We start from the raw sequence: 23474 nt of genomic DNA, 5'->3' as shown, positions 1-23474 counted from the left end.
GTGATTTTTAATCACATAGTCTGTCAAATGCTTCCAAAAAAATTAAAATTTACGAACTCGTACGTACGTAGTCCTGAAAACGGATAACTCACTTACATAGTGAGTGGGAGTCAGACAAAAAGTCATGAGATAAGTTTCAACATAATACTTTGTAGAACTTTTTTATCTCATTCCTCATTTATATACTGCACATGCCCCGGTCCGACGTAGTGTGGGTTATGTTAAACACTCAAAATAACAGGCTTGTTAATACTAATCAAAATAACGCCATTTCACTCTTTCATTACTCAAAAGACAGAGACGGCATGTTAAGTCAAAACAGGCTCTATATTAGTGTTAATACACTCTACTTCACAAAACTATTTATTTCGTTTAGATAAAAGTACTAATAAGTACCTCATTCTACTAATTCTGCCCCCTTAAACACATTTGATGAACATGAACTTCATTGCTTATGGTCACAATTTTGATGTTTGAACTTCTTAAAATTTAATTTAAGAAACATAAACGTCAAAATATTGACATAACTACTTTTTAAATTGTTTCAAGGAATTCAGACGTCAAAAGTTTAGCAATAAAGTTCATTTTCATCAAAAGTACATTTAATAAAGGGAGCTGAATCAAAAAAGACACCAAGCTGCATTATACGTCATAAAAAAAACAACACGCAGCATAAAGTTGAGCGCCCACCTGTCTTCCGCAGCGGATAGTCCGCAGGCGAGGGCTGCGGCGCGGGCAACGCCAGCGGCAGCGGCGCGGCGAGCCGGTAAGGGTGAGCGGTGGCCGTCGCGCCTGTTGATGTGATGGACTCGCCGGACGAGGATTTCACTATGCCCCTGTAAATTAACAAGTAAATACTTAAAAAAAATGTGAGAAACGCTTTGTTACCAAAGGAAGCTATCAATATCATACTTCAAACGTCGAAATGGCCTTATACTTAGGGCCCGATCTAAGGGGGGGCCGAGCCGGGCGTTTTTCCAGCGCGTCAAAAATGTGGAACGGCAAAATTGACTTTTTCCTATTTTCTAACATAGCCATTAGTCATCCACGGTTAAATAATTTTACCTTCCAACCTACTTCAGGTTGGATAGTCGAAATATTGACGTACCTAATACTTAAATATTCCCCCTATTATCTCCCAACAAAACTAGCTTATGACTTATATGGTTTTCTATACTGTAAAGGGCGGCGAAAATTATCTTTGCCCGGAGCGGCTAAATAGCTACATCGGGCCCCGCCCATACAGTACCGGTGGGCCCCGTTTTCTTTGGCCATGTATACAGGTTGTTCGGGTGAACTTCGTTATCCTTAATACCGTCAAATGAGCCCGTCAAAATTAACAACTTTTTCTATGAGAACAATGCTGGGAACTCAAAAAATCCGTCGTCATGTACCCATATAATTATACTTATTGCCGATCTGGGCAATTTGTATGGGTATGAAGTTATTGGAGAGGCTTTTTTTTTTGAGTTCCCAGCATTGTTCTCATAGAAAAGGTTGTTCATTTTGACGGGCTCATTGGTGGTTTCAAGGATAACGGTGTTCACCAGAACAACCTGTATATTATGCGCTTTTATAGAAGAAGTTTAGCACTCTTGTAAACTGCACGTTAGTGAATAATGACTACTTACTTACAAGAATAATATTAAAGGTCTCTACTTAACAAGCAAATATCACTCACCAATTTCTGTACGGTGACCCGGACACGGTGCCGTTGGCGCTTGCGGCTGACTGCTTCTTCATCAGAAACTCCTGAAATTGTTCAGATTACATGGTCAATCAACTTTTCCAATAAATAATGATGCTAGAAAATCAGAAAAAAAATCTGTTGCAGGTTTTTTGTAATCTTATATTTTAAAACTAATTAATTTATCAACTGTTTTCTGTACTTTATAGTGGGTATTTCCCCTATGTTGGCCTTTGACAAACGTTAAAATTTTGCACGTTGAAAAATTTATATTCTCTATAATATTAACCCACTACTCGGACAGGTTTAATAAATGGGGCATAATATGATCGTGGTATAATATTATTAACACCACGATAATTTACGGTCACATGCCACGAGACTGCTTACAGAAAGCTCAATCTTAACTCTACGTCTATGGGCGATAAAGCATTATGACCAATAGAATACATTACTGCAATGTTTTCAAGCTAGGCAGCACCAGCACAGACAGTAAACAAAATGTTTTGTTTGACATTGACAACGTTTCTGTCAATATTCTAATAGGTATGACATCGGTCCTGCGCCTGACCTCTCGCCAGTCGTAACGGTCGTCCGTCCCACTGGGTTATGAGAGTAAAAGGAATATTAATAGAGTGCTCTTGTGTACTGCGCACACACTTGGGCACTATAAAATACCTGGCCTGATTTAAATGAAACCGGCCACCGTCACCGAAACCGGTGTGGGGGGTATTATTATTTTATTAGGTATGAAGTGCGTAACATGTCGGATTTTAGTCCAACTATTTACTGTATGTGCTAGTAGCGCCCTCTGCTCCGACCGTCGCGTCGGTTATATTCTCTATTTAGAACACTGCTTACAGAAAGCTCAATCTTAACTTAATGTCTATCGGCGGCAAGGCATTAAGACCAATTTAGAAGACTGCTCAAGCTCAGTCTTTACTCTTAGCTATGAGTACTCACGTGTAGTTTCTGCTTGACCTGCGTGGAGGCGTTGGCGCTGTGCTCGTGTTTGTCCTTTTTGCGCATCAGCTCGACCCTATCGCGCTCTCTCTCTCTCGCCTCGCGCGCCTCTCGCGCCTCCCGCGCCTCCCGCAGCGCCGCCTTCTCCATCGCCTTCTGCTGCTCCCACAGCTGCGAACAACCGCGCTGCTACACTTTAGTGCCTATTTACATTCATGAATGAAACGAATGAAATGAATGAAAACGAATGTAACATTTAATGGTGGCAGAACAAACGTTTTATTTATAAAATCTAAAATGTTTTATTTCCGAATAGGTTGTTTTGTAACTCTTCCTCGTAAAACGGAACCGTTTTTCAATCTTTAAATAAAACTATTTCAGTTGCTTTGCGACAAATACTGAAAAACTGATAAAACTATAATTATTCTCTTCTATATTTAAACCAGATGAGTCAATAGTCCATTTCTGATGCGTTAGAAAAGCCTCTTGATAAACATAATATTGTGATCATCTTTTTTTTTTCGTTGGGGGAATGCGTTTACGCATCCCCGGGACCTGGGGAGGATCACCGAGGTATGTAGGACTCTCCGGGCGGACGGAAGACGCACCCGGGACTACCCACTAAAACCCCAACGGAGTTCCTGCTCCTGAAGGTGGAACTACGGGAAATGTGTGATACACGACCGCAGCACCACCACCTCTGCCTCTTCAGGCTCAACTCGTGGACAGTGCCCATCTATCTAATTATTATAATTAGGTTCGAGAAGTAACAGCGGGCTTAGCATTATTAAAACATTAGAAACGGCAAAGAATGGACATATTTTAGTGACAAAATGGCAGATTACCCTTGTATAACTGTCACTTTGTCTATTGTCCGTAGAAAAAAAACCGCTTGATTAAAATCGGTTAAGCGGTTTGGGCGTGAAGAGGTAACAAAAAGACAGACAGACACACACACTTTCACATATAATATGAGTATGCATTTAGAATATTATATTAAGTATAAAATATAAAATAGAAAGTTCAATCAGAAAAAGATTTAGAAAACAAATTCCATAAAGTCAACTCTTCCATAACTCCTCGTAATGCTAATAAAAACTGTTGTGACACTTGTCGCATTTTCAAGGCAAATAGGTCAGGAGACACGCGCCATGATTCACGCCGCAACAGGTGGCGACTGCCGAGAAACGTCCATCGTCAGTGAATTATTGTATCAGACTAATGACGTCCGCAGACAAACAAACACGATGTGTCGAGCGAACCAAAACAATAGCAATTGAAGTAGTAGACGAGACGGAAAAAGTTTCAGCGTGAGATCTAGGAAACTGGTAAAAGAGTCGAAAAGCATTATCGTTAGATAGAAAACCGGACGTATGAGAAGGATCTCGATGTTGCAGATTTGGAAATTCTTTTGAATTTCTATTTTAAAGACTAAGCCGGATGCAATTTTATTGTTGATATCACGTATTGCGTAAGATTATTGACCGTCTAGGGTTGATATTGAACATCGCGCACCTTCAATCTGATTGTCAAATAAACTGTTCAATAAAATTGAAGCGTGATATTGACATTTTGCTCGTCTAGGAGCCGGCTAAGAGAATGGAATTGTGGTGGTGACTGGGATAAAAAACAATAGGTAAACATAATGATTTCACGGTAGCGAAAACGCAAAGGTATCTTATATCTTTCGAGCAATTCTGTATATATATAAATATATAATTGGAATCTCGGAATGGGCTCCAACGATTTTCATGAAATTTAGTATATAGGGGGTTTCGGGGGCGAAAAATCGATCTAGCTAGGAATCATTTTTAGAAAATGACACTTTATTCGTGTTTTATCGAATAGCGAGCAAAGCTCGGTCAAATAGCTAGTAAAATTAAAATCCAACCAAAGCAATTCATGAAGTATAGTGTTGCAAGCCATCGAAATGGTACGAAACCAGCGAGGCTTTAAAATAATTCTAGAAACGCATTAAATAGATTTGGCCGATAGTGTTATGACGCAATATTCTCCCACCAGCGGACCATATTTTCCTCTATATATAGGGGGCTAAGTTTGGACCTCCCTGTCAATCAGTCGTCGCACCTCTACTGACACATTGACGCGAGCTATTTGGACGACTTTATAAATATATTTTAAATTTAATTTGTTACGGCACAAGCCGTAACACCTAATTTTATAATTGAACACACTACTACAATGTTATTCCTATTAATGTTTATTTAATGTTCTATAAGTTATGACGTTCTTTAAACCTAAATAATTATCATTATTATACAATCAAAGAGCCACCTGTTGTAAATATATTTATAAATTTATTGACTTCCAAGCCAATACCCAGAGTCTATTAAAACTTAGGGCCTGTTTCACCACTCCCTGATAAGTGTCGGATCTGACACTTATGCGACAGATAGAGTACGGAGCATCTGTCAAGTTACCTTGTGGATAGCCTATCCGGCACTTATCAGGAAGTTTTGAAACAGGCCCTTAAAGTCTTAAGTATATGACGTCTAGTGCTAAACGCTTAAAGGCTCCAATCGTAAACTAAAAAGTGAGCGTAAAGTAATACCTTCAAGTGATGTCGTATCTGCTGCTCGTGCTGCTCCGCCAGCTGCTGCCGCTGCTGCTGGAAGTGCTGCAGCAGGATCTCCTGTTGCAGTTGCTGCTGCTTCTTGAGCTGAAACGTTACATTATACTATACAAGGTGTAACAAAACTAAGTGATAATACTATAGGGCGTGTACGTGTTCCTTATAGAGAGTTCGCTGTGAAAGTAGAAGCGCTGAAAGACCAATTTTTTTTTCACTTCCCCGTACAAAAGTGAAAAAAAGGTCTTTCATCGCTGCTACTTTCACAGTGATCTCTCTACGAGGAACACGTACACACCCTAATGTATAATTATCACTTACTTTTGTTACACCCTGTATACCTAAGTCGTATTTATTATAAGTCGTCATGGTGCAAAAAACTTGTTCAAGGCAAGACATGCATCTGATAAGTCGTGTTAATGTTGACGAATACAATCTACCAAGGATGCCACATGATCACAGTACATACGAATTACAAGTACCATCCAGAGAGATAGATTCATAGGGCCTACGTTAATTGGACGGGTTATGTCAAGTCAATGTTATTGGTGAATCGTGATGTTATCTCGGCAACTTTCTTGACTATGCTAAAGCTTGGTAGCCAATTATAGCCATAAATACCTAAGCCGACAAAACCTTAACGTGTGACACGCGCAGTTTTATCCTTAGGTATGTCTTCAACATACTTGTTAGGAATAGTTCGATTATATTGCCATTACTTTGGAAATTTGATTTTTTTAAAATTACAATAAACGTTAATAATATTATGTCATATTATGCAGGTTTTCAGTCGTGTCAAAAAGCTCGATTGTTAAAAAAAACACCAAACATTATTTTCTTTGTTAAAATATTGATAAACTTAAATAAAGAGTAAACATTGATAAATACCAATAACGATCAGAAAACAACAACAGATCAAAATAGCTTTAAAGATGACAAAAATACAATTCATTATAAAATCACTAATGATTTGACGGAACAAGAAATTAACAATCATTAATGATCTTTGCTATCTTTAAAGCAATTTATAATTAGAAATAGAAACACTCAAAGTAGACATTGATTCTGGAACATTAATATTGAATAACATGTGTACAGATGAGTCTAAAGCAGCATGGAAAATAGAATCAAATAAAGTAAGAAACAGCAATAATAATTGTAAAACAATTTTAGATTGTGTGACAATGAAACTGTAACGAGTATTTATAATCTCGCTTATTATAGCTCATGGTATTCTGCCAAGAATCTATAATGCACGATATCAACAATTTCCCGGCCGCGGCTCGTTATGTGAATGAATAGAAAATATTATGTCCCAGAAGAATGTTCGGTCGCAAACTGCGCGTGCGCACACTTCTATCCCCCACACTAGCAAAAATATTAATACAATGGGCATACAACGCTGTTGTCCTTGTCTATCAGGCGAATTTTCTAATATATGTGACAAGAACAGAAACGTTGCACCGGCTAACCGCTGTGTAAATATTTTCATTACTAAGGGGTTACTGAAAACACTCACTTGCATCAGGAAATCGTTTTCTAAAGAATGTTTCGCTCTCTCAGCTATACGGGTGTCGGATGAGCTTTGTTTCTGACAAGAAGAGAGAAATGATTTCAGGGACGGTTCGAGGTACACGTAGAATGTTGCTGGGAAAAATTTTGTAGCCACAGAGTGACTTTATCACGTAGCCAATTTCAAGCATGTATTTTGATATAACAGAAAATATAATATGAGAACAAAATAAATAGCAGTTTGTAATGGAATAGGAATACAGAATAACCAACATATAGATGGTGAGTTTGGTGACAAATAATAGGTTTGCGTATATTGATGTCCGATTGGGATTAACGCCTAATATTAACGACTTTATAATGACTTAGGTCTTAGCACAACACGGATTATTTAATACTAAGATAACGGATCACCGCTAACACGTACATAAATCATGCCCGCTGATGCGAGCGTCGTATGCCAAATTCTTTTGGCGGGTGCCTGTTGCTTCAATTATTTCAATACGAAAAAAGAGGAATGCACGCGCCCGTAATAGCCGCGGATGTTTTGGCGACGTGGGCGGGGGAGCGTGCGCTGCGCCCGCGCCGGAGAATATTATTGCTTTGACGGGCGGATCCTGCACTGCGCATTGCACGCCCATCAATTTCTGGCTTGTTTTGACGTCTGCCATCGTCCAGTTTCCCGTAATACTGATATCACAAAGTGCTCTATATATTTTGATAAATTCTAGGATACTCTTTTTCTAACTCTATACTTTTTGTATCATATCTATGGTTCTTTGCTTTTTCTGCTTTTGTTACATGATCAGCTATTCAAATCCAATTAATTATTATAGGTAACTTTTTTTATTATTTGATATCAAGCATATTTCGTGTTTGGTTTTAATCTTTAATTCATAACTTCTCGTGGCTCCTAATATTCAATAAGTGTTAGTGTGTGAAGTCTTGTTTATTTCGGGAAACGGGAGGAAATAACAAATGTTTGAAATAGATTCACTTGGACATCGGCCAGCTGAAAATTATTTTATGGTCTTATTGAATATTATGTTTGTACTTACATCGAGTTTTGTATATATTTCTGGTGTGATTTTGGTCATCGTATACATTAGAATTTTTGTTGTTGGTTTCGTTTGGAGTTATAGTTGGAGTTATATTTTAATGTGCATTCAATTATCGAATCTTCTCCATATTTTGTCTGAAGTAGATAACCTGTCTCGGTGAACCGAGGTATTGCATAACATTAGATAAGTTTATTAATAGCATAATAATAAACAAGTGATAAGATAAGTCGCTTATAATATTCATGCAGTTTGTGATGGATTATCTAGAAACTCCTGATGCGTGATGCTCACATGTGCGGTGTGCAATGATAGAAGGTCTTCTAATACAGGCTGCGTTTTACGGGCCAACGTTGGATGATGATGGAAGAGCACGAATGCCACCACGATTGTGAAGCTGTCTACATACACCATACATAGATCATGGACAATCATCTCATCTCTTATGTTGTCAAATTGGATCTCCTATTTTCACATACCTCTTTTCAAAAACAGAACCATTTCTGATATAAATATTACGTTGTGCAATACGTGAATGTTTGATCTTTGGGTGGATATTCGATCCTGTCAGCGAGCAGATATAAAGAACGTTTTCTTATTCGCAATACTTCGTTATATTTAGGCGGCAGATGGACGATCTAAAATTATTTTACTACGACACCCACACACCGACCGCGAAGACGACGCGACGCTGCGATCGTGTTGTGTTTAATTGCTTACATTTTCATCTTTTGTTTTGCTTCGACTTTAACGCGTGGACAAAGAGGAGATCACAATACTGATAGCATTTTCTGATTCCTCTGATTCGTTTTGGGATAGGATTAATGTCTCATAAAACTTGCAATTTGCTTGTCAGCTTGTCGTACGTGTTACGTTTATCTTTACCTTATATTTATATTATCTTTCTCCTTATGTCATTAGCCTCATGAAAGGCCATCAAGCCTTAAAATATTTAATGGAGCCATTAAAACATACACTAGTTTAATGTTAAACTGCAGACCACATTTGCGTCATCGCAAAACGCAGTCAGTGTAAAGGCGTCGTTGGGAGTAAATATAGTGTTCAGACGGAGCGTGGCACGTTTTTTATCCGTGCACATAAGTTTTATTTATATCGAGATCGAGAATTTTTAAAAATACCCCGCGATATAACGAGCTCGTCTGCGCGAGCGCCGGTGGAAAGGTCACGGGGAACTGGCTTCTCGGTTCGCGGAAGAATTATTGGGTCTGGCATGCGCTGGCTCAAAGTACCCAACGATTCAGGCCAAGCATCTGGGTGTACGGATCGGAGCTCGTTTATTATGTCCATTGTCTTACTCGGTTCAAGCTTTATAATCGACATGTAAATGTTTTGTAGAGATTGGATAATAATTCGAAGGCGTTTCTATTTATTTTCTTTCAAATTCATTAATTGGCTAATGATTCAATCTTAATTTGAGCGCTCTAAATTCTTCAACATTCCTATATCACCATCAGTGTATTATGGAGGCACATTCGATAAGTGAATCGTAATACTATCGAAAGCGAGGTTAGATATAAAAAGGTAAGGTAATATGAGGGATTTGGGCACCACAAGCGCCAATACACTTTGAGATTTGTTACATCAAATCTTATAAGGTAACGAATGCAATATTATGCTTTACCCCTCTGCGTCTATTCAACGCATTTACGTCTAACCCTACGCGTTCTTTACTGTTAGAATACGGTTACACGGACAGTCTGGCATCAGTCTGAGATTGACGCCAGAATGATGACAGGAAAGAACGTAAAAAAACCGATGAGTTCGTCAATCAAACGGTTACACCTCTCTCCCGTAAGTCTGGATCAGACTGATGGACTGAACTGATAGCACACTGACCGTGTAACCCATGTCTTACTCACATCCATCCCACACGGTGTGTGTGCTGTGGAGCTCACCTGCATGATCTGCTGGTGGAAGGTGGTGTCTGGCGGCGGCAGGCGGGACGGGTGCGGGGGGGAGGGCGTGTGCTGCGGCGACCCCTCCGCGCCGCTGGCGCTCTCGTGCGCCATTTCTGTCGACAATAACGTTCAAATTAGCATTTGTTATACAGTTGTCAGTTTCATACATGACGAGAGGACCTTTTTGGGGAAATGCTTTGCGCATCCCCGGCGGATCGGGAACATCGGCCGGGGTATGTCGTATGTGGCACTCTCCAAGGAGCTACCCACTAAAACCCCATGGTGGTCCACTCCCCGCTTAGGCGTAGTTACGACCAACCCACCGTAACTCTAATGGAGAGAGGACCCACACAAGTGCTATCAGAGAAATTAACTAGATGGCAGACGTACGTTATTAGGCCGAGTTATGTCAAGCCAATGTTTGCCATGATCTGTCGGTTGGACTTGATTTAGGCCGACCAAATGACGTAGGTCCTCCATCAGCCTATGAATCAGTTACTTGTGGACCTGAGAAATTTTATTTTTTCATGAAAATTATAGTATACTGTAATACTGCATAGGCAAGCTTTGCCCGTGATTACGAACAACAAGACAAGTTATTACGAACGCGTACTATAACTATATTAAAAGCCCTAAAACGAGGACTTTCGAGACACATTAAGAGCTCACCTGACTCTAAATATCAAACATCGTCCTTCTCTCTTCACACTCACGCCCGTCTTTCATATGCCAGGTGAAAAAGGATGGCGCGGAATCATCGCCGAGTTAGTTTTACTTGAATAAAAGACGAACTATAATGATTATGAAAAAAGTGTTTTGAGCAAATTTAGGTTTTATCAATACCTTTTTAGATATTAAAAAATATTAAAGAAAAGACAGCAAACTTCGAAGATCCAAGTAAAAATGTGTCTAAAACAAGGTTTTTTGTAAAAAAGAAACTATCGAGCATTTTTTGAGTAATCGTGTTTTTGTCTTGAGCATTTAATCTTTATGAACTGAAGTTACTTGTGTCAAAAAATCAGTTTTCTAGACCTTACAGATTTTGAGATCTAGGTTAAAGTATGTAGTCAAGTTAGGGTCATATGGGCTCTTAAGTTCATTCCGTTACTATATTATTAATATTATAATATATTACGAGTTAACGAGAGAATGGCAATATTTTACAAGATTATAATATATTTTGTTTCGAGAGATAACGTCAATTTTCTCTGAAACTAAAAAAAAATGATAGCAAAATGTAGAGTCTCACAGTTATTCAGTTCAAACCATGGATCCCATTCTCGCAGGTATAGTATTCCACCTGTAACAATGACAACTCGGCCCTGCAATTCCGTCCAGTACACCACACCACCACACACTATGGCTACATGGTACATAGTATTGTCTAGAGCAGTGGTTCTCAACCTACTTTTACACGGGCCACAAACATTTTGGTCTTTGTGTCGCGGGCCGCAACTAAATTTTATCAGGGTTAAAACATGACGTTCCTCAAAACATAACGATTCAAAAGTGGAAAATTTTTCACGGCTTTTACGAGGACTGTTTACCATTTTGCTGGTAGGTAAGTAGTAACTTCACGCGAGCCACAGATAAAGTCCCGGCGCGCGGCGGGCCGCAGGTTGAGTATAGCTGGTCTAGAGGGACTCCCTCGCCCTCCTCCAACGTGACCCACATCGCGGGGCGGGGCGGGAGGCGAGGCGCGAGGGGAGGCGAGCTATTTTTGGCCGTCTAAATATAGAGAGGCTCCGATCTGGGCCACACGTCCTTCGGTATTCGCTATCGTTTCATTTGCTACATTTGGTATTTATTCGTCGCCATCATCAGCGAAAGTTCAGTCGGTATACACTATAGTCTATACAGACGTTTTGTCCTAACTGCTAGAGGCCTTTACTGAAGAAGAAAATCAAACTAGTACAAAATATTATCTATAATTCCAATATTTGCTGGTACACTATTATCTTTGGGCTCTAACGGCTAACGTCATGGCTGTCCACGGCTTATTGAAGAAATTCTAGATGTCTTTCAATCACTGAATTTTAAAAAATTATGTAACTCTTAGTTGTAATAATTGTATCATTCTTAATTTTTTACTGGTAGTGCTTTGTCTATTGTCTAACAGCAAATATGTTTTAGCCACCTTCGCGGAAGCTTGTCACAGGATTAAACTTCTCAGAAATCCATACAATAATTTCCATATTTCTTAACCTACATAATATTTAATTGCTTATAATAATATTATAACTCTTATTAACTAGCCTAATTTTTTTTAAAGTAAAGTTGGTAAAGTGAAGTTTATCACGGAATAATTCGCCAAGTGGTAAAACTATTTTTGGGTTTATTGCTTGCTTATTAAGTGCCTCAGAATATGGCTTTCCCCCGTTGCGAGAAGAGTGGTCGACATATTACTGTAGTTATAACAGTTCGCTATAGTAGGGGAGCCTAGGGTGCTTATTGTGTAGTCACTCGAGTCAAGCGTTATGGAGACCTAGCAGGTTTTTTTTACATTAGGTAAAACTGATAAAGCTTACCTAATCTTTCAATCGTCAGTGATGGAATGAAATTCATTCATTCCATCTTTGGTCTACACTACATCACCTAACTTAATCTGACAGATCCGATGACATTTCTATATTGGAAAATAACTTTTTTAACCCACCACGTGAGAAATGAGAAATCTATACCATGATAACTAGACACGTCATGTCAGAAGCCTATACCAGCTTAATCTGACACGCTCGAGCTTGTCGCGAAATCCCCTCTTCCCCTCCCTAACTACTATGACATCAAACCTAATAAACATCACAAAGGAGTTTCGTTCCCGCGTAAAACGGTAAAAATAGATGACAAAATGCGACAAGTGAAGGACGCCGCCTGCGTCTCTATCGCACTCGCGAAGCGCAGCCTGGAGGGACAGAGAGGGGGATAATACACAATAATTGCAAACTATAAATAGGGCACTCACGCGAGACGACCCATGCGATATACGTTGGCGGAAATGGCTGGCATTTTTGCAAAATATTCGCACCACTCCCAAAGTATTCTACGATTTTGATAATTACATTATTGACTACGTAGTGAAATCCATTCTTCCATACTAATATTATAAATGCGAAAGTGTGTCTGTGTGTCTGTATGCCTGTCCGTCTGTCTGTATGTCTGTTACCTCTTCACGCCCAAACCGCTGAACCGATTTCGTTGAAATTTGGCGTGGGGAATGGGGATGCTTTGAGTCCCGGTAAGGGACATAGGATACTTTTTACCCCGGAAAAATGTACGGTTCCCGCGCGACAAACGGGCGTTGCGTGTTTGCGTGCGACGTTGCGGGCGTCATCTGTGTAGTTGTAATAAGTTCATGACTTACTGGATCATTTGGACCTCCACGCAACGGACCTAACTGTACCCCAGTTACTACTACAAGATCCGACGAAAGGATTCTTTCGCTTGTCCAGATGGTATAGCTACCATAACAATCTTAACCAGCAATATTTATGTTGCTGAGCAAAAAAGGCTTCAGTGGCCTAACTTATTGCATGTGCTATTTTATAGAAAGAGATTGTTTGTATCGAATGGTTCCGAAGAATATAGAGTACCAAGGTTAAGGTTTGTGTATGTACACCTATAAGACTTTTACCGCAGTAAAATGAAAAATGCGCCCACGAGGTCACGGGAAACATAGTAACAAAATAATTAATTATCATTTACATGCTTTAAATATTTACTTTTAATATTAAAAATGCGAAAGTATCTCTTCACGCTGAACCGATTTTGCTGAAATTTGGTCTGTTATTATGTAGTAATAAATTGTAACCTAAGAATAGGAGATATAAAATTCTGCATAATATTTAAATAGTAAGTATGCTAAAAGCAAAAACTAAAATCCTTGATTCGACCATAAAATATTTTAAGTATCTACTCAAATAATTTAACATTACGTATTTAGATATACTTAATATAAATTCAAGTTCTAAGTTCTAGGTGAAAAAATAACAACTGAATAATTTCTGGCGCGGATTGTTGAAAATTATTAAAATTTAAGGAGTGCCTCCGCTGCCGGTAAGTGTAGAGCCAAGATTCAAAACAACGCGAACGGCGTCGCGACGCCGGCACTCAAAATGGGAACCGGTGAAATTGCGTAAAACGCTAGGTTCCAGTGCCGGTAAACAAATTTTAAAAAGAAATATAACTTCAAACATTCGACTTTTTAACCGACTTCCAAAGGTGCAGGCTATATGTTCGGCTGTGGATATTTTAGTTTTATGTGATGTATTTCGATCAAATGCTACCAAAAAGTAAGTTTTTGCACCACGGTATACCACGGTTTCGAAGGTGCTGAACAGATCTTCAGACTCCTTATACATGTTTGAGAGTTTCAGCGTTGTTTAAAGAAGCAAAGGTACTTATATTATGCTAGTATGCAGATAACATTAATCATCATCATCACTCCAATTAAAATATGCATCCTCACATTATGACCTTATTATTGGTACTTTTCATAGTCCTTTAGCTCAAGACTGATGTTGTTAATCATTATTCCGTCATTCATTGACAAGCGATGTTTGCCGAATAGGCGCCGGCAGCCCATTCGCCAAACATCGCGAGACTTCGCCAAACTTCGGAAAACGGCGCCGGCAGCGGAGGCACCACGGAGCTAAAACAAAGTTGTTTTAGCTCCGTGGGAGGCACTCCCTAAATTTGTATTGTGATGTTTGACAGCGTTGTCACTTCGGTCCCCTAACACTTGGCGTCAAGGTGATCATAGTAATGTAATACGGATATTACTATATTTTTAACTAGCGGCCCGGCCCGGCTTCGCACGGGTGGACATTGGTTTTTAAATTATTTTTTTTTAAATAAAGGTAGTCAATCTTTAAGTTAAGCAGAACATAAAAATAGTTTACATTATTTAGCCTGCAACTACTATATTATAATTATTATGTACATATAACACATTTTTATTGTATTTTTTTTTTATATTTTTATATTTTAAGTGTTATGTTTGATTATTTTATCCTTACCTGCAGAACTATAAGACTATAGTACATCACTTTGCGATAAGTAAGTATAGTCTATAATTTATAAAGCATAAGCAAGAAGGAATATTTTGGTAGATTTTTCACACAATTATTAACACTTAATACGGTTCCCTTTTTTCTCTCATTAAATATAGCCTATATTCAGCAGAAATAGTGTGGATTAAAAAATATGCATTAATACTTCCATCGTACATCGGAATCGTGGGTATCGCAGACACAATAGGTCTTCAATTGTTATGCTGGCAGCCGGCTGCCGCTATTGGAGATTTATAGTTAAAGAAATTAATTAATTATAATAGCAATCAAAAATAATAGTCATTCAAAACTTATTTTAAAAAGTTCTAAAAATATTACTTTCGTAGTCATAACTTTTAAAGCTTTTTTGAAATTAGGATTATAATAATGAAGCACGATAGTCTATATCAAATCAATAAAGCAGCACCCGGCTGTCGCATAACTATTGAAAATCTATTGTGTCTGCGATTCCCACGATCGAGGTAATATTTACGTGGACTCTCCGGGCGAGTCTGTGGCACTGATAATTAAATCTCTCCCCTACCGCACGCACACCCGCGCATCGCGCCTTGACGCCCAATTCGCAACGTGCAGCAGAAATCTTAATATTTTAATTTCGCCATAACATTAAAACCAAACGTCCAATTTTAATCATTCAAAGACCAAATATTATCTACATTAACTGTACTTAGTGATGAAATAATTTATTTTGATAAGGGTCAATAGCATGATTTAAATAAACGCATTTAAATATAGTCCAAAAAAATTCTAGATTTTTTAATAAAAAAATGGTTATTGTGCCTCACTCAACATAGATAGGTATAGTGTGTCGCGGACTTTTTTGTAGATATTTAAAAGATCTATAATTACTTAGAACATTTTATGCCTCTATCTTTTATAGTTTAGGCAGCGTACGCAAAATAAGTAACTTTTCTGGTTGATTTTTTAAACCTTGCGTCCGAAAATCCCAAATATCTTACGCAGCCTTATATTTTTCCAAAATAAAAATTAGCCTATGTTCAGCAGAAATAATGCAGGATTCCAATGGTAAAAGAATTTTTCAAATCGGTCCAGTAGTTTCGGAGCCTATTCGACTCAAACAAACAAACAAACAAAAAATCAAATCTTTCCTCTTTATAATAGTAGTGTAGACTAAAGAAGCATACTACATAGAGCTACTATGGTATATGGCCCAAATTGTTAGTCGCATCGCAGTAGGATTTTGGTCGCATTATTTACTGTATGTACTAGTAGCGCCCGTTGCGTAATACTCCCAAGTCCCAATTGATAGGGCTGCCATCCGTCCGGATTTTCCGTTTTTGTCCTAGTTTGAAGGGCGTCCGGGGAGCGTCCGGCCGGGTTTTTGAAAAGTGTCCAGGTAAAATCCGGTCACTTTTGTTGAGAGAAATTAAACTTTTTAGTCATGAAGCAATAAACGGAAGATAAAAATTAAAAACTCGCTAAGCATACACTTTTCTTGCACGGACTAATCAGATTTTTACAAATTATTGTTGGAAAAGCAAAAATTGGCAAGACGTTATCGTAAATTATATTTAAGAGGTGTCCGGGGAAATAACCAAAGTATTTCGGCAAAATATCCGGGAATTTTGTCGTGCCTGACCGGCGACGGCAATTAAGGTGATGGCAGCCCTACCTATTGAGAACAAAGATCTAGTCACGTTGTCGTGGCTTGCGACCATCTCGTTTACAAATAAGCTTTTAGCCAACAACGATTTGACGAAGAAATTGCTATTCAGTAATAAGGCCGCCTTTGTGCACTCTCATGATGAGATTATTATATATGTAATTGATTGTACCGTTGGTTCTTGGTGGAAATGCATGTTGAACACTAATAAAACAATATTTGCGTGCACTTTTTCCACTATATTAAGAAATTATTAACAAATTATTATATGTGTTTTCATTTTATATGTATTTTGTAACTGTGATGTGCACAATAAAGTACATATTATTATGTATAAGTATTCATTTGGTGGTATTTCTCCGCTGACCTATGTAAAACTATCTATTTCGAGAAATCGTAAGAAATGAATCAATTCGTAGCTCATTGTAAGTATAATAATCGGCCAAGTGCGAGTCGACTCACGCACGAAGGGTTCCGTACCGTTATAGAGCGAAAGTAGGGAAAGAAATTGTTTTTTGTATGGGAGCCCCTCTTTATTATTTATTTTATTTTAATTTTATTATCAAATATTAAAGTACACATATAATTGAAGACTTTGTGAAAATTTCAAGTGACTAAATGGTTCCATTATGGATTATGAGCCAAAAAGATCACGTTTGTTCTATGGGAGCCCCCCTTAAATTAATATTAACATTATTTTGTTTTTAGTATTTGTTGTTATAGCGGCACCAGATACTTTCTGTGCCAATTGTTAAATTTCAGAAGTCTTGCTATAGCGGTTCTCGAGACGGACAGACATCGAAGTCTCAGTAATAGGTTCCCGTTTACAAGATCAACTATTTTGCTTCAGTCGCCCCCTTAATTATTATTGAATCGTAAAACTAATTGGGCATGTGAGCCGTGAGCGATTGCCCTTATCGCGAATCGCAATGTATGCAGTAGGTAATGTGTATGGTGAGTAACGTCTATAAATAGTAAAGTTATTGTCGATACCACGTAACAGAACCGGTTTAATGTATTCCGACTAAATATAGCGCGCGATTATCTGCCGCCAGAGGTTCTGTGCGAGACACGCTCACATACAAACACATATAATGATACACACATGTATATTGTGTTACCGTTAATGTGCGTAAACTAGTTACACTGCAGATTAACAAGGTATTCTGCAGATTATCTGGGTGCGTCAGTTAAAGTGCAAAAAGTTTATTCTATTCTCATTAAATGACATACAACAGGTTCGTGTTTGAATAAAACATCTTTTTTTGTTATGTAGAGAACTATTTAACCCATCAAGCCCCAATAGAATAACAATAGATTTCCAAGAATCCACGATCGAAGGATTAATTTAATTTGTTTGACATAAACAAAGGAATAAATAATAAATTTTAAGTAAGTAAATTGTTACTTAGAAATAAAGTAAATTAATTAAAAAATCAAAAAACCCGGCTGCAAAAAATGTTAACTAAAAAGAACGAAACAAGACCAAATTCTGCCGGAGGCATTGAATCCATATTTTTAATTGATATGACTCTTGCTTACGAGTTTCATGCTAGGATGAATAGAAGGTTACATAGAAAAATGTAGAAGAAGAAAGTGGACCACAAAATGCAGTCGGAGGCATGTTGCATAAGTAAAGTGCACGTTAACGTATTCTGCATTCTAACGGTAACATAATATACATTATAATAATACACACACACCGATTGCGGATTGACACATCGTTAAATGTAAACATTCTCGTTTCCACGACAAAGGAACATTCCACCCGAACTTTTCCAAGGCGTTGATTGGAAATTTTGTGAGGAATTATAAATTTAGATCGAATTTAGGACAGGATTTTGCTCAAGCGAATACCATTGTCTTCAGACCTGAAGTGAACGAGCTAAACCTCATAAGCTGTGACCTTGTGCAAACAGATGGTACATACAAAGATCGAGAAAACGTGGCAACGGCACATCAATAATGATCGAAAAAAAACTTTGTACGCTCTGAGGTATAAGTAAATAATGTTTGCACGTAAACAAAGCTTAAGTAACTCTATCATAGCAAAGTCCCTATAATATCGACAGCAATATCAGAAATCAAAAATTTATAGGATTTGACATAATGCGTCGCAGAAAAATGCATCAAAACTCATGCATTTTTGATTTTTGATTTCGCTGTCAAAATTATAAGACGTAAAACTTAGTACCTATGGTCTGCAACAACTCTAAAGGGAATTCCAGACGTTAAATCAATGAATCATTTGCGGATGTCTAGCGTGAAAAACGCTTAATAATAACTAGTATAAAAATAAACGTTTTAATATTAAATGTAACCTTAGCTCTCACGATATCTCTTTCACGAGGCGCAACAATCTATTTATAGGACTTAATTATTACACAGCACATTTTAAGACCATACTAGACCGGTTCGGTTAAGGACATAATATGGTAATTTTGACATTTCACTTTGGGTTATAAATAGAAGCAGATTTAGCTAAAGTGGGCACGTTACCTAATAGCTATGTCCAAACTGTGCACTTTCGTCTTCAATTTTCGTCATCAACTTTCATATTGAATGCGTCAAGGAACGCAACGCCAATATTGTCATTTTTGAAGTTTTGTATACGGCCAGAGAGCATGCGTCATGGGCATGCCTCACGTTCGCTGTTGACTACACTATAACGCATGCCCTTGACGAACAGAAAAAGGCACAGTGTGGACAAAGCTAATGACGACAATTTTAAACACTTGATCACCACATAAGACGCAAGCGGAAAAATACTAGTCTTTGAGGACAGCAGTTATAGTCACATAAAGTGCAATTTGCAGTTAATACATTTTACATTTTATAACGGGTTTTGGGCCACCGCCCACCTCACATTCTACCACTGTATGGCCTGTATGTCCTGCGTTGCAAGGTTCGACACCGGTATGCATCCACGAAAACCCTTTTATTTGATCTCAGGGAGGGAGTAGGGACACATAAACAAGAACCATTAGGTTATTTTATTTTACGGAAATAATTTTACTGAATCAAACAGTCCTGGCCATATCTAATGCTTGCTGCATAGGAGACGAGTGACGACTCTTCTCTCAAGATGATCATGATAATGGAAGGTTTCACATTATTATAAAATTCAAATGCTTAAATTTTACTAGCCACTTAATATTGTGACAGAGTAACAGAAGATAACGCAAATTCTGACATTTGTTGTTCTATTTATAGACGATTGAAATAGACTCCGACAAGGCTATACGAGCAGAAACGTTTTATTCGATGTTAATTTCTCAGTTGCGGATACTTTTGCGCTTAAATCAGGCGGATTTTCCTTAAATATAGCCTCAGTTATTAAAATACTTGTTGGGTATCCTAAAAAAACTAGGCACATACAATATTTTTCAGAGCGAAGTAACCACTCCTCAAATACTGTAGTGCCTGAGACAAGATTTTTAAATGTCCGTATGGTTGCCCAAGCGCATACGGCATTCTCGCATCATAGTCGGCCTAGTCCAGAGGAAAGAACTAGTCAATACGTCTGGGGCCAACTATGTGCGGGTTTCCTCACGATGTTTTCCTCCATCGTACGAGCGTCCGTATTATGTACTTGAGATCAGTGAGATCAGAAAATGTCTCATAGGTACACGCCTCCACCCGGGTTCGAACCTACACTCTCTATGAGTGCGAACCAAAGGTTTACCTATTAGGCCACGGACGCTCCTTTGGGTATCCTAATAGCATGACTAAATTGTGAAAATTTCCTGACAAGTCTGTAGATACGCTGAGAAGATTAGATAACCTTGCTGGGAGGTATTTTTTTGAATGAATGAATGCTACTAATATAAGAAGCCGCTCTTAAAGGTTCTACTGATACTGTATAAAGTAGAAATACTTAGGAGAGTACTATATAAAATACGACCATTTTAAAATACGTTTTTTCATACAAATCATAAAAAAAACGTCAACAACAATCCGTTCAAAACTAAGTGACACGGGCTCGAGACAAAAAGCAGCTACGTCGAAAAAACTGTCAGAAAAACGTAGAATAACGAGTTGGAAGTATTTTTAATACCCCATTAGGGTGGTATAAATAGCAGGGGGGTATATATAGAAACCGGACGGGAGAGCAGCCAGCAGGTCGCAGTCGACAGGTTGACAAAAACTCCCCTCGCTGCACTTGTCGTGTCATCATATTGGGACACTCGTAACAGATTATGTGAACCGACATATAGATGACACTATGACATAATTATAATAATAATAATAATATCTATGGACGCTTCACACCACGTCAGTCTGGCCCCGTGGTAAGTACCTGAAGGACTTGTGTTACGGGTACCAGACAACGGAAATATATTTAATACTTTTATACTATACATAATATATTTAAGATTTTTATTATATGATACACATATTTAATACACATCCATGACCCAGGAACTTCGAAAACTTTTTGTTCCGTCGGCGGGATTCGAACCCGCGACCCCCGGCTTGAGCTACCAACGCGCTCACCACTGAGCCACAGAGGTCGTCCATAAAAATTAACAGTTCATAAGTAACGAGAGATAGATGTTAAATGCAATTTTTATATAACAAATCATGTTCGAAAGAGCAAAATATGTATATAAATTTTAAAGCTTATTTGAGTATAAATAGTCTTTTTGTATTTTTGGCATTAAAAAGTTAAAAAACGTATGCTAAGTACTCACATACGGATTTGCTCGATAGTTTTACTCGATATCGAGCAAAAACCACCGTGTGGACCGCAAAACTCACAGCTCGAAGGCTCGCATCGAGCTAGTTTGAAGGCTCGAATCGAGCCGGCTTGACAAATTTTTTGACACTAGTTTTTATTATTCGTAGCTAATTTCCTTCGAACTGGAGTAAAAGTATCGAGTAATGCTGAATGTGTGGACGAAAGCCCGGGCCGTGGTTTTTACTCTACGTGATTGCTCGATCAAGCAAAACCGTATGTGAGTACTTACACTAATTATTGTGTATAAGATAATGGCGGAAATGATCACGATCGATTCCATGTCATTTAAAACTCACCCGAAAAATCACTTTAAACTTACAAGCAACGTAACCAATCACCAAATCTATTCAATTTCAAGAAGACTAATCTATACATAAACACGTAAAAATTACCACGAAGTCGATAAAGACGAATGTAAAGATGACGGACACTTTTCCGACGACACCGCTGTATACAAGTTCATGCAATTAGGTTGACGGCTGATCGCAAAATGTTGTTTGCAATTAACATACACACGCCAACACAAAGGCGGTGCGCTCCCGATATAGCTCACTTGACTCACCGAACTCCCGAATTCACTAATTGAAGGCAATTTACTATTTTCGATTCGCTCCGCTGATGCGTTGTGTACGGACGGCATCCGTTTATAGACAACTAAAGTTAGTCCGGCGGGGAACATGGGACGGCGCAACTGGTTCTCCGGTCCGCATCCATCAGCCGAGGGGTCCGCGGGTTATTTCGGATCGACGAAGGCTGAAACTGCGCTGGCGCCGCTAAAAATAGCCAGTTCGATACTTTCTCGAGCTATTCTCGGAGTCGGCTGTACAGGGCTATTTCTGGAGCCCTTTTGTTTGCATGATTGAGCGTTCCACCACCGCAGCAGGGGCCGGTGCGTGACAAGTGAATTAGTATAAATAGCTGGAGCGCGGCTAACTGAGCCATTAACCGAACGGACTAAACGAATCACGAAACAATACCACCGTTACACCGTACTCGTAATGGACCCGAATATACCACGGTTATCGCTTAACGTTCGGAAATATGGCACTCGGACACGCTAGGGAAATAACACAGGGAAGTGAGGATTGACGAGAAAGCAATCCCAAGGCCAGAGAATAAAACGGTATCTACTTTATGCAAAATTTGATGTAGATCAACATCCCTTTTGTAAAATTGTTGTATTTAGGTGCCTGTAGAATTCACTAAACAACACGATTACATAAAATTAGGTTGGCGGCTCAAAAGTCAAACAGATATATAAAATTATTTCACTTACACTCACCAGTTTGATTCAAATTTGGATTACTGCTAGGTTAAATACACTCATATTACTTCCCTGTGTACATCTGCTACTAGACGGAATAGAAAAAGAATTGGCAAAGAGTATGCTAATGTTGATCACTGCCAAAATGACTCTCATAAAAGTCGTAAACAAACCATTAAGCTTTTTCGTGGAAAAGATAAAACAAAATACAAATTATTATTATCGGCGATATAATAATAGTAGAGCATGATGAGTTTCACATATTTTATTTTCGTTATACTTAGAATCGTTATCAGATATCAGTAAGCAATAATAAATATGCGATTGATCGCCTAATATTTCGCTAGTCATGTAGGTTATTCGTCCAAATGGGTAATAACTAATAATATGGATAAACATTTACGATGACAGTGATCTTTGTATTGGTTATACTCTTGGGCACTATTAAGTCTGCGCAGCTACTGGATTCATCGAAATCAATAATTGACAGTGAAGTCGGCATGAAAGCTACAGAATACAATGGCAAAATGTAGGCATCTCGGGGTCTAAATTTAGCAAGGACTTGCGTCTTTGCTGCTAAATATACTATGATTGTTGAAGGAGCGTGAAGCGAGGGCGGATCAGATAAACAACATCATTTTTATCACAGGAAGTTGATGAAACAAAAGACAGGGGCCTGTAGACAAGTGGCAAAGCGCTAAGGCTAACGCTACAAAATGTATGCGATTTGACATAAGTCATCGCTTCGCTAGCGAATACTAATGTCAAATCCATACATTTTGTAGCGTTAGCGTTAGAAATTATAGGGCGTAATAAAAAAAAACAATATTAATACAAGATTTAATACTAGAAACCAATCGTCCTTATATGATTGTCTTCCCAATTCCATTCTTCGCCCTATAAATTTTAAATCGGTTTTATCTTATGTAAATACCCCTTTTATTGAAATTTTGTGTACATATATTCGTGATAACAATATTAGATTGTGATGTCTCTACTAACATTTATGTTTGTGTTTGTTTTAGGTCAATCAACTCCTGTAAATAT

At 38.3% G+C, this 23474-nt stretch overlaps 1 protein-coding gene and 1 long non-coding RNA gene across 8 annotated transcripts in view; one reads left to right on the top strand and one right to left on the bottom strand.

Moving 5' to 3' along the window:
• LOC121733356 (histone deacetylase 4) overlaps nt 1–23474 on the bottom strand; it is an 86784-nt gene that overhangs the window by 3218 nt on the left and 60092 nt on the right. For 4 of the 7 annotated variants that reach the window (XM_042123574.1, XM_042123573.1, XM_042123576.1 and 1 more), the window contains 6 exons: nt 9727–9842; nt 6760–6831; nt 5223–5330; nt 2651–2836; nt 1682–1752; nt 691–836 (listed from right to left, as the gene is read on the bottom strand). In XM_042123574.1, the coding sequence (XP_041979508.1) occupies nt 691–836; nt 1682–1752; nt 2651–2836; nt 5223–5330; nt 6760–6831; nt 9727–9842 (699 nt within the window). Of the gene's footprint in view, nt 1–690; nt 837–1681; nt 1753–2650; nt 2837–5222; nt 5331–6759; nt 6832–9726; nt 9843–21555; nt 21649–21725; nt 21856–23474 lie in introns of those variants that run through there. The other 3 variants (XM_042123578.1, XM_042123577.1, XM_042123575.1) reach the window with 3 other exon arrangements.
• On the top strand, nt 11–23474 carry LOC121733361. Its single transcript, XR_006036543.1, has 4 exons — nt 11–22; nt 10731–10738; nt 15790–15794; nt 23278–23474. It is a non-coding gene; the product is annotated as an uncharacterized LOC121733361 (long non-coding RNA).

This window comes from Aricia agestis, chromosome 13, assembly GCF_905147365.1.
Source record: "Aricia agestis chromosome 13, ilAriAges1.1, whole genome shotgun sequence".
Lineage (NCBI taxonomy): Eukaryota > Metazoa > Arthropoda > Insecta > Lepidoptera > Lycaenidae > Aricia > Aricia agestis.
The sequence above is the reverse complement of the archived record's forward strand: the minus strand, read 5'-3'. Positions and strand labels throughout refer to the sequence as shown.